Raw genomic sequence first — 17,016 nt, 5'->3', positions numbered from 1 at the left:
AAAAAAAAAAAGAACATTAAAACCACCTGATTTTTAAATTAAGCAAAAGAACAAAACTCATTTAGGATAATTAATTATTTTGAAATACAGTCATTTCCAAAATTATGAAGCACTCCCACCTTTGGGAGTGGAAGAATGTGCTACAAAGGGATAAATGAAAAAAAGAAAAGGCAGTAGAGAAACAGCATTGGAAGGAGGAAATGCAGAAACAGGTGGGAATCTAGAGGAAATGCAAATGAGCAAGACTGAGAAAATTCTCAGCTCTTTATAAATGGATCTTCTCACATTCTGCTGTTTACTTGGAAGTAGATTTCTTTTGTTAACTTCCATTTCAGAATTAAAACAATTTTTTTTTTACTTGCAGAAACAGTATAATGGAATTCCCTTTCCTGTTAACATTTTAACACATTTACTTTATCACTGATTCATATTCTCTCTCTCTCTCCATATGTATATACACACACACACACACACACACATATATAAATAACTTTATATATACCTATATAATTTTTTAAATGAAATGTTTGTAGGTTGCAAACATTAATGTCCCTTTGCCTCCAAATACTCTGATGTGTATTTCCTAGAAATAAGGACATTCTCTTATATAACCATAGTAAAATTATCAAAATCAGGACATTAGCACTGATACAGTAACTATTTTCGAATCTATAGACCGTGTTCAGATTTTGCCAATTTGTCCTACTAATATCTTTCGTGTGGTTCAGGGTCACATGGTGCATTTAGTTGTCATGTAGTTTTAGTCTCCTTTAATCTGGAGCAGTATTCAATCTTTATCTTTCATGACCTTGACATTTTTGAAGAGTTCAGACCAGTTGCTTGGTAGAATGCTCCTCAGTTTGGATTTGTATGATGTGTTCTCTTGATGAGATTCAGGTCATGCATTTTTGCCAGGACGGTCACAGAAGTGATGCTGTGTCCTTCCTGGTGCATCACATCATGAGCTCCCTCTTGGTTTGTTTCACTCCTGGCAGTGTTAACTTTGATCACTTGATTAAGGTGTTTGTCTGATTTCTCCACTGTTAAGTTGCTGTCTTTCCCTTTTTAATTAATATCTTGTAGGTAGATACAAGAAACTATATAAATGAACAATTTTTCATCATACTTTTTGCCTACCAGTTTTATATTCATTCACGATTCTTGCCAGGAAAAATTACCACTGTGACATTTGCCCAATGGTGATTTTCTCTTTCCACCATTCCCTTTTCATTTATTAGATGGAAGCCTACTATAAGAAATAGCTTTCCCATCTTCCTTATTTATTTATTCATTTATTTATTTATGTCAGAATGGGTTATAGTCCATTACTGTTACTTATTCTGTTGCTTAAACTGTCCCAAATTTGCCTAGTGGGAAGCTTTTCGAGTTGGTTCCTGTGTTTTTTTGATATGTTCCCATTTTTGATTACTTCCTTACTCTTTTTGACACCACAAGATGATCTAGGTTCATCTTGTACTTTCCCAGCCAGTTTTCTAAGGAGCCCTGATTCTTCTTATTGAAGAGTGGTATTTCAAAGCCAAGATCTGGATACTGGGTATGTTTGTTTGTACTGGTATAATATTCTTTGAATTGCTAATTAGCAAATTAATTACTTCTCTTGTCTAGCTCTCTCTATATAATCCCTCTCTCTCTCTCTCTCTCTCATATATATGTGTGTGCATGTGTGTGCGTGTGTGTATATATATATATATATATACACACACACACATATATGTATGAGGCCATGCCTACATTTGTCCTATTTTATTTGTTTCCCTAGCCTTGTGCTTCTTCACATATCTTCCATAATCTCCTTGGTTCAATAAAAAGGTGTTCTCACATTTGTTCATTTGTTTATTCATTCCTGCATTAATTAAAGTCAGTTGTATTATGTGCCAGGCACTGTGCCAGATCCTGGAAATATAGGTAGTCATGTTCCTGAAATGGAAATAAATCCGTACGATGAAGCAGAAGGAGTTAGAGGGAGAGCATGGGGCATGTTGGGTGAGATTAGAAAAGTCAGCAGAGGCCAGATTTCGAGGGGGCGGGTCTTGCAGGCCATATTGAGGATTTAAAACTTTATCCTAAGGAAAATGGGAAATCACTGAGGATTTTGAAGCAGGGGAGTGACATAAGATCCTCGGGTCTTCCCTGGTGGCACAGGGGTTAAGAATCCCCCTGCCAATGCAGGGGACATAGGTTTGATCCCTGCTCCAGGAAGATCCCACATGGCGTGGAGCAGCTAAGCCCGTGCGCCACAACTACTGACGCTGCACTCTAGAGACCTCGAGCCACAACTACTGAGCCCGCGTGCCGCAGTTACTGAAACCCGCGCGCCTAGAGTCCGTGCTCTGCAACAAGAGAGGCCACCGCAGTGAGAAGCCTGTGCAGCGCAACGAAGAGTAGCCCCCGCTCACCACAACTAGAGAAAGCCCGCGCACAGCAACGAAGACCCAACACAGCCAAAGATAAATAAATAAAAAATAAATAAATTTATGAAAAAAAAGAGATTGTCATTTTAAAAAGAGGGCCCTGGCTTGAGAGGGAAGGCTGGGTGGGCACGAGGCTTGAGCAGCTGCAGGGGGACCAGCGTCAGTGAGAACCGATGGTGGTTTGGACAGGATAGCAGGGGCTGATAGTGAGCCCAGGGAGAGTAGAACCAGTAAGATTCTGTGATTAGATGTGGAAGGAGTCAGGGTGTTTGTAATCCTGACATTTGAGCCCAGAGCACCCTGGATGCATCATCTTGCTGTTCCGTAACTTAGACAAGAGCATTTTCATTTTACTCTCTCCCTGCTCTGGGCTTTTGGGCTTGTTTGTAATTTAAGGTTTAAGAATGTAACTGGGTTTACTCACATGGAAAGATAGTTAATACCAGATGATTTTAGAGCCTCATGGTTGGTTCCTCCTTTCAACCTTGGCTGTGTGTCAGTTGACAAGACCGTAAGATTTATTATAAACATTGCAAGCGACTTGGTAACCATGCTATGTCATTGAATTCCAGTGGAGGATAGATAAATTTCAGATCATTTTTTTAGACCTCCTCTGAAATAAATTTCCCTCCACTCCTCAAAGCAAAATAAAACAAAATGGAACAAAACAGCCCCTACTCCCTGAGAATTTTTCTTGATCTATAAGACAGCCTGGGCTGTCATGGTTCCGAGAAACAAACCCATCTGACTTGTGAATCAGTTTTATTTCTTGTTTTTCCAAAATAAGCTAAAAAGCTCCAGCATTTTTATGTTATTCCTCGAGCTGCTATGATTTTTAAAAATAATTCCTGTTCCATTTGCATTAATTATTCCTCATTGGAAAATTCTTTTGTCATCACTTCATGTAGAAATATTGATTTTGATTTTCAAGAAAGTGTGTAGTAGGGAGAAAGAAATGGGTGGGGGGTGGAGTTTCAGTCATGCAAGATGATGAGGTTCTAGAGATCTGCTGTACACCAATAGCAAGTGGTTAACAATATTATACTGTACACATAATGTTTTGTAAGGAGGATATATCTCATGTGTTTTATTTTAAACCACAATTTTTAAAAAAGTGTTGAGTAGAAAGCATCTTTATGCTTCAGTTTATTTATTGTATATTTAAATTTTTTATTTAAAAAAATGAGTTAGGGGCTTCCCTGGTGGCGCAGTGGTTGAGGGTACGCCTGACGATGCGGGGGACGCCGGTTCGTGCCCTGGTCCGGGAGGATCCCACGTGCCGCGGAGCGGCTGGGCCCGTGATAAAAAAAAAAAAAAAAAAAAAAAAAAGAGGATTTTTAAACTTTTAAGTAAGTGATGCTCTCTGTCAATTCTTCCAGCTAATATTTAATTTTAAATTATATTGTATCTTTAAAAAAATTACTTCTTATGTAAGTCAGCATTTCAGTGCTAAAAAGTGTATGGCTGCTATTCAGAGGTGATTATTCACAAGGACTTTAATTTTTTTTTTTTTTTGCGGTACGCGGGCCTCTCACTGCTGTGGCCTCTCCCGGACGCACAGCCCAAGCGGCCATGGCTCACGGGCCCAGCCGCTCTGTGGCATGTGGGATCTTCCCGGACCGGGGCACGAACCCGCGTCCCCTGCATCGGCAGGCGGACTCTCAACCACTGCGCCACCAGGGAAGCCCAGGACTTTAAATTTTTAAAACCAGTTCAAAAAATTCAAATACTATATAGACTCAATGAAACATTTTCTCCTCGGATTTCTTTTTTGCAACTTCTTCCCTAGACTATAAGTTCTGTAATGACTGCAATTTATAATAAATTGGTTTGGCTGCTTTAACAGAGGCTAAATAATAGTGCCTTAAACAAGATAGAAGCTTATTTCTCTATAGAAAAGTCCAAGCTGGCAGGCAATTTGGGGATCAGAGGGTATAGGGCGGGGACCTAGGTTCATCCAGGGACCCAGGTACATTCAGTCTTGTCCCCCTACTGTCCTTTAGGATGTTTCCTTTTTCACATGGTTGCAAAGAGTAGGAGGAAGTGGAGGGCAAGCAGCTGCCTGTTAACGTAGGAGTCAGACTTTCTTTGTTGAGGGTCAGACGGTGAGTCTCTTAGGATTCCCAGTTACATATGGTCTCTGTTGCATACTCTCTCTTTTTTTTTTTACAACCCTTTAAAAACCATTAAACTTGTGATGAAGTAACTATTCTTACAAGCCTTGCAAAAGGTCTGGGCTAGGTTTGTCCCATAGGCCATTAGTTTGCCAACCCCTGTTTTAAGGTTATGACTAGAAATTGCACACCACTTCCTTATCTGTTAAATATGGCTGGGACTTCCCTGGTGGTCCAGTGGTCAAACTCCACGCTTCCACTGCAGGGATCGCGGGTTCGATCCCTGGTAGGGGAACCAAGATCCCAGGTGCCGTGTGGTGTGGCCAAAATAAATAATAAATAACATAAATAATAAATAGGGCTAATAGTATCTATTTCAAAAGGTTGTTATGAGGATTAAAATGAGATAATATATTCAAATAGTGCCTGACACAAAGCCAGTGCTTAGAAAATTTTAACTGTTTTTACTGTAATAATAATTGATAGCTAACTCTGTGAAAGAGAATTAGAACATTTTTCTTTTATCTCCTGATTTTTGTCATGGTTTATGACATTTATATCTATAATTATGACAGTTGTTCAGTGTTAGTGCTGTATTTAGATCAAAACTCTAGTCCTTTTATCATGGTATCTGTTTCTCTGAATTCTTTGTTTTGATTTTGATTTCTCACTGTTGGCTAGATTTCATTACTAGCTGTTTTTTTTTTTTTTAAGATAATTGCATTCTAAGTTTTTGCATGCTTAAAAATGTCCGAACATTGGTTTTATATCTAAAGGGTAACTTAGTAGGGTATAAGATTCTTGTTTTTTTTTTTCCCCACAGGATTTTTTGGAATTATGTGGCTGTGTTGGAGTCTAAAGTCAATTTGATTATCCCCCCTTATATGTGACTGACTTTTTCTGCCTGGAGATCCAATCCAGGCATATTCTTTATCGTTGATGTTTGGGAGATTGATTGTGAAGTTTTTCCTTTTAAAATGCAGATTCAAAAAAATAAATAAATAAAATAAAATGCAGGTTCAGATTTTTTTTTCCTTTGAGATTTCAGGAACATTTTCTTGCATTATGTCCTAGAATATTTTTTTATGTTTTATTTGTTCCCATCTTCAGGAATTCCATAATATATATCAAATCTCTTAATAGCTTTCTCCATCACTTTTATGTATTTTATTAATAGTTTAAAAAATATGTTTTCCTCTAGACTGTTTACAATGTCCCTTTCTATGCTCTTAGTTATTTAATTTTTTGCTACCTCTAATTAGACTTGAACTTACTATATTTTGTGTCTTTCTTTTATTTCCTTTTGTTGCTTCGCCAGCTTGCTTTTCATCTCCTCTGTTGTCATATAATCTCTTATTTACACTGTTTTTTAAGAAAGCGCATGTCTGTGAAGTCTGTGATATTAAGGCAGAACTATTTGTGTTCATCTTTTCTTCTTTCTTTGTTTAGGTTCTTTTTTGATGTGTCTTCTCCATCTGCCTTTTGCTCTTTGCTCCCTTTTTCCTTTTTTTACCTTCCCCCCTTCTTCATATAGGCTCTGTGCTGACCCCTTCATTACTGGATAGTCCATAGCGAGGGGAGGCAGGGTGGCTGAGGAGGTCCACAGCTTTGCTTGGGTTTGTTGTCTCAGTGCCCTGTTACCTTCGCCCTGGGAGCACATCTGTGTGTTGGTGTTCAGGGGGTCATTCTGACACTTGGCAATGCCTGTAGAGTCAGAGGGGTTAATAATGCTCCCTCCTACCCTGCCTCTCCTCTAGGCCACCTCAGCTGGGAGGGTGGCAGTGGACGGCAGAAAAGGCTCTTCAAACTGTGGGCCTTTCTACTCTGTTGAACTGGCTCTTGACAAGCCTTCCCCCACTTCTCCTATGGCCTGCCATGGCTCAGCTCCAGGCCTTTCACTCCTGGGACAGTGACATTCAGGGGTTTCTTTTTCCTGCTACCACCTGAGGGGTATGTGTTACTTCTCAGCTTCCTTCTTATTTTGGTCCAGTTTTCACAGTACTATATCAGAGACACTTTATAGTTTGTAGATTGGAGTTGTAGCATTCCCTTGTTTTACGTATAGTAAGATTTTCCATTTTTTATTTAGCTGTTGTTTTTGGTGAGTTTTGAGCAAGGAGAGGAAAAAGAAATTCCACTGGTGGATTTAAATTTCTTTTATGCTTTACATTTTATTTTGAAAAATTTAAAACATTCAGTACCACACCCATAATAGACCATTTCCTTTTGTCACATTTCTTTCAAATCTTTTTTCTTTTTAAAAGCAATCAAGTGTAACCGCTATATGGCTGAGATTCCGTTTGACACCCACCCCCAGGGCCACCACTCATCTTCACCCTCGGAACCCCAAGGCATTAACTAACCTTGCAGTCTCTTTTTGTATTTAAAAATTTTTAAATACAAATATCTGTATACAATATATGACATTGTTTTTATGTTTAGAATGTTTAGCAAGATGATATACTGTTTCATTGCTTTGCAGTTTGTGTTTTTCCACCTAACATTGTGTATGTAATCTGTTTTGATACACACACACACACACACACACACACACACACACACACACACACACACACACACACACACCCGCACGCACTTTTCCTCTTCACTGTTGCATATTATTTCGTGATATGAATGTGAGGTGTTCATTGTGAGGTATTCAGTGTTCTCTTAGTGAACATTGTTAGGAACAGCACGTCACTGGACATCCTTGTCAGCTCTTTCTAGGCTTGGGTGCATGAGTTTCTCAAGAAGTAAATGTTCAAGGTTGTAAAATATATGTGCCTTTTCATCATTACCAGATACTAACTAGTTGGTACTATCAGTTGTGTACCAAAGTGATGGCACCAGTTCACGCTCTCGACAACAGTGAATGAAAGTCACTGCTATATGTCAGTATTTGATATGGGTACTCTTTCTAACATTTACTGTTTCTTGAATAATCCTGTAATGAAGGCAGCATTATATAATGAAGATAACTTGATGGATTAGATTTTCGGAATTGGTTGTTTCTGGGTGAATTTAGGAGGAAAGAATGATAAATCATCTAACTAGAGTCCTACCTAATGCAGTTCATTCTGTATCTGAAATGAGATTACATTTTACTGGTTTTCTTTGCCTTTTTTCCCCCAGAGTATCATTGGGCTGAAAGTAAAGTTTTAAATGTGCTGGAGTTTTTTCTGGAGTGGGGGTGGGGTGGGGACGATACGATAAAGTGTATGATTCTGCTAAGAGTGCTGCCATCTTTTGTACCTGTGTGCAGTTTTTACTTGGAGTGCGTTTATTTCTGAAACTCTTTTCCCACCTGTTTACTTGAAAATCATTAAATGTGTTGCAAGTGAACTATGAAATGATTAGATGCTAATGTGTCAAAGAACGTGTGAATTCTGTCTCAGTCCAGAAACAGGTACATTTCATTTAATACAGTAAGTTGTTAATGCATGACTCTCTGCTTTTGAACTGTATGGTTCAAAGGTGCTTTTCACCCATATGATGTATTTACATGAAGGAGGTGAATTCCCTGACATTTGGTCAACATACATACCAGTATTCAGGGTCCAATTTGTCTGTCTGTCAAACTCTCTCTCTCTTTTTTCCTTTTTAATGAAATGCCTTTTTGACTTCTTCATTCCCTCAAAAAAGTCACAGTTCTTCATATATGCAATCTTCACTTTGCAGAAAAGCAAGAGGAAAGGGCACGAATACACAAATATTAAGTATTCCCTGACGGACCAGGCAACTGGAGATCAGAGTCCCCTCCCGCCTTGTACCCCAACGCCGTCCTGTGCAGAGTAAGTAGAAATGAAGGAAAATCTTTTTACCTGAACATAATCCTATAGAAAAGCTTTAAAAAATGATACGTCTTTGCAGCACATGCCTTTCCTTGGTGCACATTATTGTTGCCTAACTGGTTCTTGAGTGTGCCAGTGGCTAGCTAAACTAAATTTTAGTTGACCTAAACTGAAGGCTGCTTGCTACACTGGCTAGGAGTCTACGGGACTGTACAGATATCAAGTGCTGGTTCTCCAAGGAGAATCTAATTTTTAAAAAGTATTTTATTTATTTGGTTGCGCTGGGTCTTAGTTGCGGCAGGCAGGCTCCTTAGTTGCAGCTTACCAGCTCCTCAGTTGTGGCATGCAAACCTTAGTTGTGGCATGTGGGATCTAGTTCCCTGACCAGGGATCGAACCCGGGACCCCTGCATTGGGAGCGCGGAGTCTTAACCACTGCGCCACCAGGGAAGTCCCAAGAATCTAATTTTTCTTTTGATGGGGTGTGGATTGTTGCAGAGGTAGGTAACACCCTTTTTGATGAGTCAAGACTCTTCGCTATGTAAAAGTAAGTAAATTGACCATCAATGTGTCAACACGATCATGGTCTAATTTTCCACAGTCAGCAGAAATCTACTGTGGGTATTTAAACCAGGTTAGCAAACTACAGCCCCCAGGCCAAATCTGGGCCATGGCCTGCTTTTGTACAGCTCATGGACGGTTCTTAAAGGGTTATTAAAAACACACACACACAAAGAATAATACATGACAGAGACCGTGTATGGCCCACAGAGACTACATTATTTTTAGTCTGGTCCTGTACAGAAAAACTTTGCCAACTCCATGTTTAAACTAAAACATGTGATAAGAAAATATTTGTTAAATCGATTATGTGAATAACAATTGTAAGTTATTTTTTTCTGTGTATCCTAAAGTCACTCTCTGGTATAACATTTACTTTTTATTTTCCCCTAGGAGTCTTATCCCTGTTTGCTTCTGATGTGGATTTTTAAACCCCTGTTGGCTTTAATACTCTATATAAACGTTTTTGATAACATATATGAGGCTCGTATTTACATTTGCTTTCTATTTAACATTGAAATGAAATTATATAGCAAAAGTATGCTCTCCACCAAGCCGCCTCTTCCTTCTGCCTGCTTTTTTCTTTCCCAGGGGACTGATGGGGAAAGTTGATTTTAAATTGCTATCTGCAGTGATTTGCAGTGGAACCAGCATGTCAGGGCTCCGAGTCCTTGCCAGAAAGCTTTCCCTACATGTTGGCTCAACAGAATTAGCTCTGACGACTCCCTTTTTACCAGTGGCTTGCCTGTGACTAATAGGTTCTCTGCCTCTCCGTTCCCGTTGTCCCCCTTGTAGGGTGCAGACCCAGGAGACCCTGGCCCCTGCTGCTTGTTTCAGCTTGTTCCTCTCTGACCAGCCCAGAGCTGCTGGGTTCCTCGTCCCCCTGGACTGTCCTGGTCTCCACTCTGCTCAGCAAAACAGAGTCTGGGGGCTTCCCTGGTGGCGCAGTGGTTGAGAGTCTGCCTGCCGATGCAGGGGACACGGGTTCGTGCCCCGGTCCGGGAAGATCCTACGTGCCACAGAGCGGCTAGGCCCGTGAGCCATGGCCGTTGAGCCTGCACGTCCAGAGCCTGTGTTCCACAACGGGAGAGGCCACAGCAGTGAGAGGCCCGCGTACCGCAAAAAAAAAAAAAAAAAAACAGAGTCTGGGCTCTGATGTATTGCCCCTCCACCCTGGGGCCCTAAACTGCCGGTCGGCTTCATGTTCACCTTCCCAGCAGGGAGAGGCCCCCTTACCGAAAAAAAAAAAAAAAAAAAACCAGAGTCTGGGCTCTGATGTATTGCCCCTCCACCCTGGGGCCCTAAACTGCCGGTCGGCTTCATGTTCACCTTCATGTCGCGGGATTGGGGGTTGAATGGATCTGTAGTCCCTGCCTAACCGTTCCTACACTTTGCCTTTACATTGCTCTGGCCCATTCAGATCCTTCTGCCCACAATGAACACCATTCTTTTCTCTATGCACATGTCTCGCCTTCCTTCAAGGTCTAACCCAATGCCTCATCATACAGGCCTGCCTCGCTCCACCCTCCTGGAAAACAACTCTCCTTCCGCCAAACCCCGGGAGCACAGGGACTTGAGGCTCTTACTTCAGAATTATTTTGCTGTGTGTTTCTGTCCGATATCCTCTCCTGTAATGTTAGCTCCTGGGGGCAGGAGCTATGTCTGCGCCGCATACGGTCCCCAGAGAATAGAGTATGTGCCTTATAACTATCATGTAAGGTTAAGCAGTATGTCTGCATTTTTATTAGTGTCGTCTTCCTTTTCTTCTTTTCAGAATGAGAGAAGATAATGCTAGAGTCTATGAAAATGTGGGTCTGATGCAGCAGCAGAAAAGTTTCAGATGAGAAGACCCGCCAAGACTTCAAGCACAGAAATAGGTATTTCAACAGAAGTGCTCTACTGGTTAATTGTTTATATCATTTGTGGCATTTTGAAGCAGGCAAATAATTTGTGACTGTTTTAACAAAGTGAACCACAATTGAATTTTAAAACCCAGCCTCTTTTTTCTTCTGCCTGTATTTCTTTTTCCAAGCTGGATTCATTAAATATTGAAATCAAATACAGAATTAATTCTGTGAAGGGCAGGGTTAGCACTTACAGAAAAATGGTTGATACTGGTGATGAAGAGCAGATATCATCATTCCTGCAATTTTTATTAAAGTAGGTTAACCCACGCTGTGCTGGGAGATGATCTGTAGGGATCTAGGGACTGTGGGGACATGGCACTGGATGGTCAGAGTCAGGATGCCTGAGTTTTCACCCCAGTGGGCCTCTGACTGGCTGGCTGTATGACACAGGGCACTGGACTTCCTGGGCCTCTGACTGGCTCAACTCCACATCCCTTCCAGCTCTGATGCTGGGAATTCGTCTCCCTTGTACGTCTCCTTCCTTCCAATCACCTTTTTAGACAGGGACCCAATTGTGTGATGTATGTTTAAAAGGTAAGTTTTTAGCATTTCACGTCGAAATTCCTATTTCAATGTATAGTATATTTAAAAGGTCTAAATCTACTTTAAAATGGTTTACTGCCTTGCCAAACTTTTAGATGTATGCTCCTTAAAAATTCTAACTTATTTCTTTGCCAGATGTGGACTTTCCCCCTCTCCCTGAAAAGATCAAGAACAGATGCAAGAAAGTTTACATGAAGAATGAATTTGAATTTGGAAGGCTTGCATTGTGGTTGACTACCTTTTGATAAGCAAAATTTGAAACCATTTAAAGACCACTGTATTCTAACTCAACAATACCTGATTTCCAATTACTCATGTCCTCAGATAAGAAGAAATCATCTCTATGACGTAGACAGTGTTATATTTTATGGAATTTTATTTTAAATTGAGGAAGCAGTTAAATTGTGCTCTATATTTTCCAGATGATGGTGATTCAAATTCTAGTTATTGTCATTTTTTCTTTTGATAACCTCAACAAACTTAGTTTCCCCCCTGCTTTGTGGGGAATGATAGGGCACTTGTAAGAGGAAAAATGATTGGGGATAATTAAGTAACAACACCCTATAGAAGTGAGAACAATTTCATTTATCATCACTTATCCAGTAGTGGATAATGCATTTTGATGGCCTCTTATTTTGGCTAAATAATAATTAAGCCAGTGCCCCAGACTGTCTCCCCTTGCATTGCCATTGAAAAATCATGGGGGCAGAAATCATGGGAACTTAGGATAAAAGGCATGGTTTCTTCTTAGCAGTTGACCAATTACCATTCAACCTGTTGACTGAGAAACTCGTGGTGGGAAAACGTTTGTCATCTTTTCTTTTCATTTGAGTAATTGTATTTAGGAAAAAAATGCATCTATGGATAACCAGTTTTGGGTTATCACTTGTTGCTGACAAACCACCTGAAAACTGAGTGGCTTTAAACAACAACTGGCTTTTCCCCATCTCTTCAAACTGGGCTGGGCTCAGCTGAGCGGTTCCTCTCCTTGTCTTGCTGGTGTCACTCGTGGTTGGCAGGATGGCTGGGCCTCTCCATCTGCATGCGGTCCTCAGGTCTCACCTTCTCCACGTGGCCTCGCCCACAGGGTAGCTGGACCACATTTATGGCAGCTCAGAGGTCCCAAGGGTATAAAGCAGTAGTGGCCAGGTTTAAGACTTAAACCCAGAACTGTCCCAGCATCACGTCTACTGCCTTCTATTGATTAAAACCAGTCCCAGGCCGAGCTCCGATTTGGGAAGAGGAGACTGCACGAGGGCATGAAGTGGAGGTGAGGTTCCTTGGAGGCCCCCAGTGTAACAGGCCGTCAGAACCAGTGCCATGGAAAAACAGCTAAAAAAAGAGGTTAGCAAAAGTAGAAGCTGCTAGTGACCTTGGGAAGCTGAAGCTGGTTATGATAGCTCCTGTAAGCTGGAAGTCAGGCAGAAACAGAGGGCCTTCAGCGAGCTTCCTGAACCAGTTCTGCTGGCTCTTAGCATATGTTCTAAACCATTGCTTTGGGAAACTGGTCTCTTAAGGTTGGGTGTGTTCAGGAGGGCAGAGCATTTGAAAGCAGAGCCACTTCATTGCCCTGGCTGCTGCAGAGGGAGGTGAATGGGGTGCTTTCTTCACGCCCCTGGCTTCAGTTGGGCCCCACACCCATGCACGCAGTCAAGGCTGCAGTGCGGAGGGGCAGTTCTCATGAGGCCACTAGTCAGATTGAATTAGCAGTAGCTCATTTTTGTTTTAACCAAGCAGTAGGATTTGCTAATGTTCTACCTGAAGTGCCTTCTCCAAAGACATCCCTCTTTGCCCTGTGTGTTGAATCATCATTCAATGAGTGTATTTCAATGGAAGCATCATTGGTGGACTTTGTAAAGATAATAAAATGCCACGGCAGCTTTGCCGTTGTCATGATCTCCTTAATCGAATTCTTCTTGCTTTGTCTCCAGAAAAGGAAGGACTAGATCCAACCCTGTTAGTAGCTCCTTTCTGAGGTCTTTACCTCCTTTGAAACCCTGAGGTTGTTTGGGGAGAGCCTGGCTGCCATTTTCACAGAAAAAATTACATTGACTTCTCCCCCCACCTCCCTTCCCCCCCATCCATTGAACTTAGAAATGTTGAAGGTAATTACCTTCTAAGAGGAATGTAAATGACTGCTGTCTTCTTGTCAAGCCTGTAAAGAAAGAGATTCCAGTTCAGGACTTGCAACAAGGATCTTGAATCCTGTTATTTGTATTGCATTGTCACATTGAATGGTCCTTGTTTTTGCGATAACGTTTTGACTCTGGACTTTGGGGGCAAGGTCTTTCACCAGCATACAAGGATTTGATTGTACAACATATCTGCTGCATTAACGTCTCTGCCTGTAGCTTAAGATCAGTTGTTTTTGCACTTGGAAACACCTGATCCTGGCCAGCTTCGTTTGTAATAGGACATTGATTTCATTTAGATTTCCCTCCACGAAGTCAGCACCTATTATGTGGTGTAAGCTGATGCCAAGACAAGATTAATAGTCCCTAGGTTGCCTAGGTTTGTCGTGTGTTTGGTAAAGGCGAGTGCAGGTTCTCCGGTAAGATTACATGGGATGGATTCACGTGGAGGGGCTGTGAAGATGGGGGAGGGGGAGGTGAGCTCGAGGTGCGGGTATAAAAAAAACAGTGGAAATGGAAGTTCCAAAGAGGTGGTTTCTGAGGAAGTCAGAGGGCCTGGGACCACAGCAGTCAGTAATAGTTGAATCAGGTTACCTGGAAAATAGGTGTGATAGCTACACGTCTGCAGTCTGCTTCTGGGTTGCTGGTAGACATTAAATTTGCACAATATTCCCATAGCTGGCTAAATATTTTAAAATTACAAGCATAGGATTTTATATTTGGGGTGAAGAAATTATCTGGCATGTGGTATTGGGGTTTTTTTAAAAAAGCCAAATTTCAGAGTCTTAATAGCCTGTTTTTTTTTTAAAAAAACAAAACAAAACAAAAAGACACCTTGTATCCAGTGTGTGGCCCTCCTGAAAATTCTGGTCATCTCGCCCTTTGAAATCGGTGACTTTACAAATGTGGCTAAATGGGGATGAGAAAATACATGTACTACTTTCTTGGTGTTCGTGCATTCTTTACGTAGCCCATTTGCTTTGGAACAGCCAAGAAAATCATCAAGATTATCTTGAAGGGTTATTAAGGGGTTACTAGGGTTTTTAAGAACTAATATAATGTCCTGGGTTATTTCTAGTTCAGAGGAATGTGGAAAAAGGTATGCAATTGTGAAGTGTTCTGTTGTAGCTTGTTAATCCGTAAGGGAAACTTAGACTGTAGACGTAAGTACAAACCCAGTGCAGTTTTTGTTTTCTGTATGTTGTTGGCGGAATAAAGTTTTACATCGTAAGCACATGGCCTCCCTGATTTCAATATGCCTTTATTAGGATCTGTATTAGCCCTTAATTTCGTTAAAATCTTTTTTCCTCTTCCTCTTGAAAAATAAGTTCCAAAATATAGTTTATTATATCTTCCATCCTTAAAAAGTTTGTTCCTTTTTTACTATGGGCAGTTCACATAAGGCAAAAATATTAAACAGTTGGTTTTAGTGTGTTGTATAACTTTGCTGTATATCAAACTAATTTTTACAAGTTTTCATCCTAAACCTCAAATCATGTAATTAATAATTTGCCTGTTTATTTATGACCTAGTTGTGATTCTTTTATTAATAAAAGCTAATGGAAAAGGATCCTTTATTAAGTCGATGACTAGATCTACAGTTAATTTTCCTGCAGTATATGAAGTATTGTACCAGAGTATTAAAAGATATGTAATATTTTATTGATAAATCTCTCCTTTAAAAGGAATACGTTTTAGGATGTCATCATTTTGATGTGAATCATGTAAATGTTGATAATATGCACTGTTTATTATACATTAGTGTTTCAAGAGATTCACTTAATTGCCTTTTTGCCCACGTATATTATGTAGTCTATTTGCAATTGTTTTTAAAAAAATGACATTAAAAGAATAGTTTATGTAGAGAAACATTAGTAGATGTTAATTGTCTCTTCACCTGTATTTATGGGTGTTAGTTCAACTGCTTTGCTAGTTGCAAAGCCGTATTATCAGAGTAAAAGTGTATTTGTAAACTGTATGGGAACTAAAAATTAGGAATAAAACCATTTTCGTATATTATGGTATTTGTCATTTACTTCATCTGAAATGTCCAGGAAAAACTGGGATTACAGGTCCCTCAACCTCTTATACTAGCCAAATGCTGACATTTTGCAGCTCTTATCTAGAAGGGAACCTGGAATTCAGAATGAATGAATCAGTTCCTCAAGCATTTGAGTGCCTATTTTATGAGTAGCTTTGGGAGCCAGGGAATTTTATTTGGAAGAACTTATGAGTAAATAGCGAGTAAAAAGTATGTCTGTATAATGTATACAGGACATGATTAGACTTCCCTGGTGGTCCAGTGGTTAAGACTCCACGCTCCCAATGCAGGGGGCCCACGTTAGATCCCTGGTCAGGGAACTAGATCCCGCATGCCACAACTAAGAGCCAACATGCCGCAACTAAAGATCCCACGTGCCACAACCAAGACCCGTAGCCAAATAAATAAATATTATATATAAAAAAAGAATCTGTGGGTGGTTTATGGACAAAGAAATTCATGTGTTGCTCAGACTTGTTGTCATGTCTCTACCTGGTAAGGCTATAGACCGTTTTGGGTACAAATTCTCTTCCATTCAGCAAAGATTAAATCCCCACTAGAAGCTAGGGACTGGGAAATGGATGAATAAAACAGTTATACAGGTAGTTATAATTCGATTAGAGTAAACAATAAGGGTTATTAACTGAAATTGATGGTTACATAGAGGAGTGAATTACAGGGAGTTAGGATTCAATGGTGAGGATCACTTAAGCTTATTCTTGACCGGTGGGGAACCTTGTGTGTGTGTGTGTGTGTGTGTGTGTGTGTGTGTGTGTGTGTGTGTATAGAGAAAGGGGGAAACTGTCCTTTCATTTTCTTATGGGTTCAGTCAAGGCCAGTTTCTTTGGATCTCTTTTTAGAAATGAACATGCAAGGCAAATAGCTATTTCTCTATTCAGCTCTTGCTTCTCCATTCATCTCTGAACAAAGAATAACTCTCTCTGTCATGATCTATACCAGTGGCAGTTCTAGCACTCTTTTGGACACATTTTGCAACAAAATATAGTACATATTTATGAGTGTCTTTATTCTCTATCCAGGCATCTACTTACTGCATTTTTAACCATTCAGTTCTTGATGAAATATAAATTCACTGTGTTGGATAATCTAGGCCAGTTTTGCAAGGACTTCCTAGTATAGAGTATAAATTATGGTTTGGAATGAGCCGTTTCATTCTGAATGTAATCATTATTGAGAAAACATTTTTCAAGGGAAATATCAAGTTCATGTCATAAGGCAAAGGATTTTTTTTCCTGCATTGTAAATGTTTTCATATACATTTACAAAGTCAATAAGGTTACATTGTAATTTAGTTTTACAATTAATGAATCATCCTTTATTAAGAAAGATAACATCTGTTCATTCAGGATTACCCTAGATAACTCAGGTGATCTAGGTCTTCCAAGTGATGGTATTTTTTTTTTTTTTTTTTTGGCCACACCATGTGGCTTGAGGGAATCTTAGTTCCCGGACCAGGGATCGAACCTGGGCCCTCG

The 17,016-nt window shown here is 40.2% G+C and overlaps 1 protein-coding gene across 2 annotated transcripts in view; it reads left to right on the top strand.

The window, feature by feature from the left end:
• PTPN11 (protein tyrosine phosphatase non-receptor type 11) overlaps nucleotides 1–15,498 on the top strand; it is a 78,324-nt gene extending 62,826 nt beyond the window's left edge. For both annotated transcript variants that reach the window (XM_024741478.1, XM_024741477.1), the window contains exons 14-16: nucleotides 8,225–8,337; nucleotides 10,672–10,774; nucleotides 11,483–15,498. In XM_024741478.1, coding sequence (XP_024597246.1) covers nucleotides 8,225–8,337; nucleotides 10,672–10,741 — 183 coding nt within the window. In that variant the 3' untranslated portion in view covers nucleotides 10,742–10,774; nucleotides 11,483–15,498. The remainder of the gene's footprint in view (nucleotides 1–8,224; nucleotides 8,338–10,671; nucleotides 10,775–11,482) is intronic.
• Nucleotides 15,499–17,016: the final 1,518 nt, after the last annotated feature.

The sequence above is a fragment of the Neophocaena asiaeorientalis genome, unplaced genomic scaffold (assembly GCF_003031525.2).
Source record: "Neophocaena asiaeorientalis asiaeorientalis breed wild unplaced genomic scaffold, Neophocaena_asiaeorientalis_V1.1 scaffold648, whole genome shotgun sequence".
Taxonomy (NCBI): Eukaryota; Metazoa; Chordata; class Mammalia; order Artiodactyla; family Phocoenidae; genus Neophocaena; species Neophocaena asiaeorientalis.
This window is presented reverse-complemented; position numbering and strand designations above follow the sequence as displayed.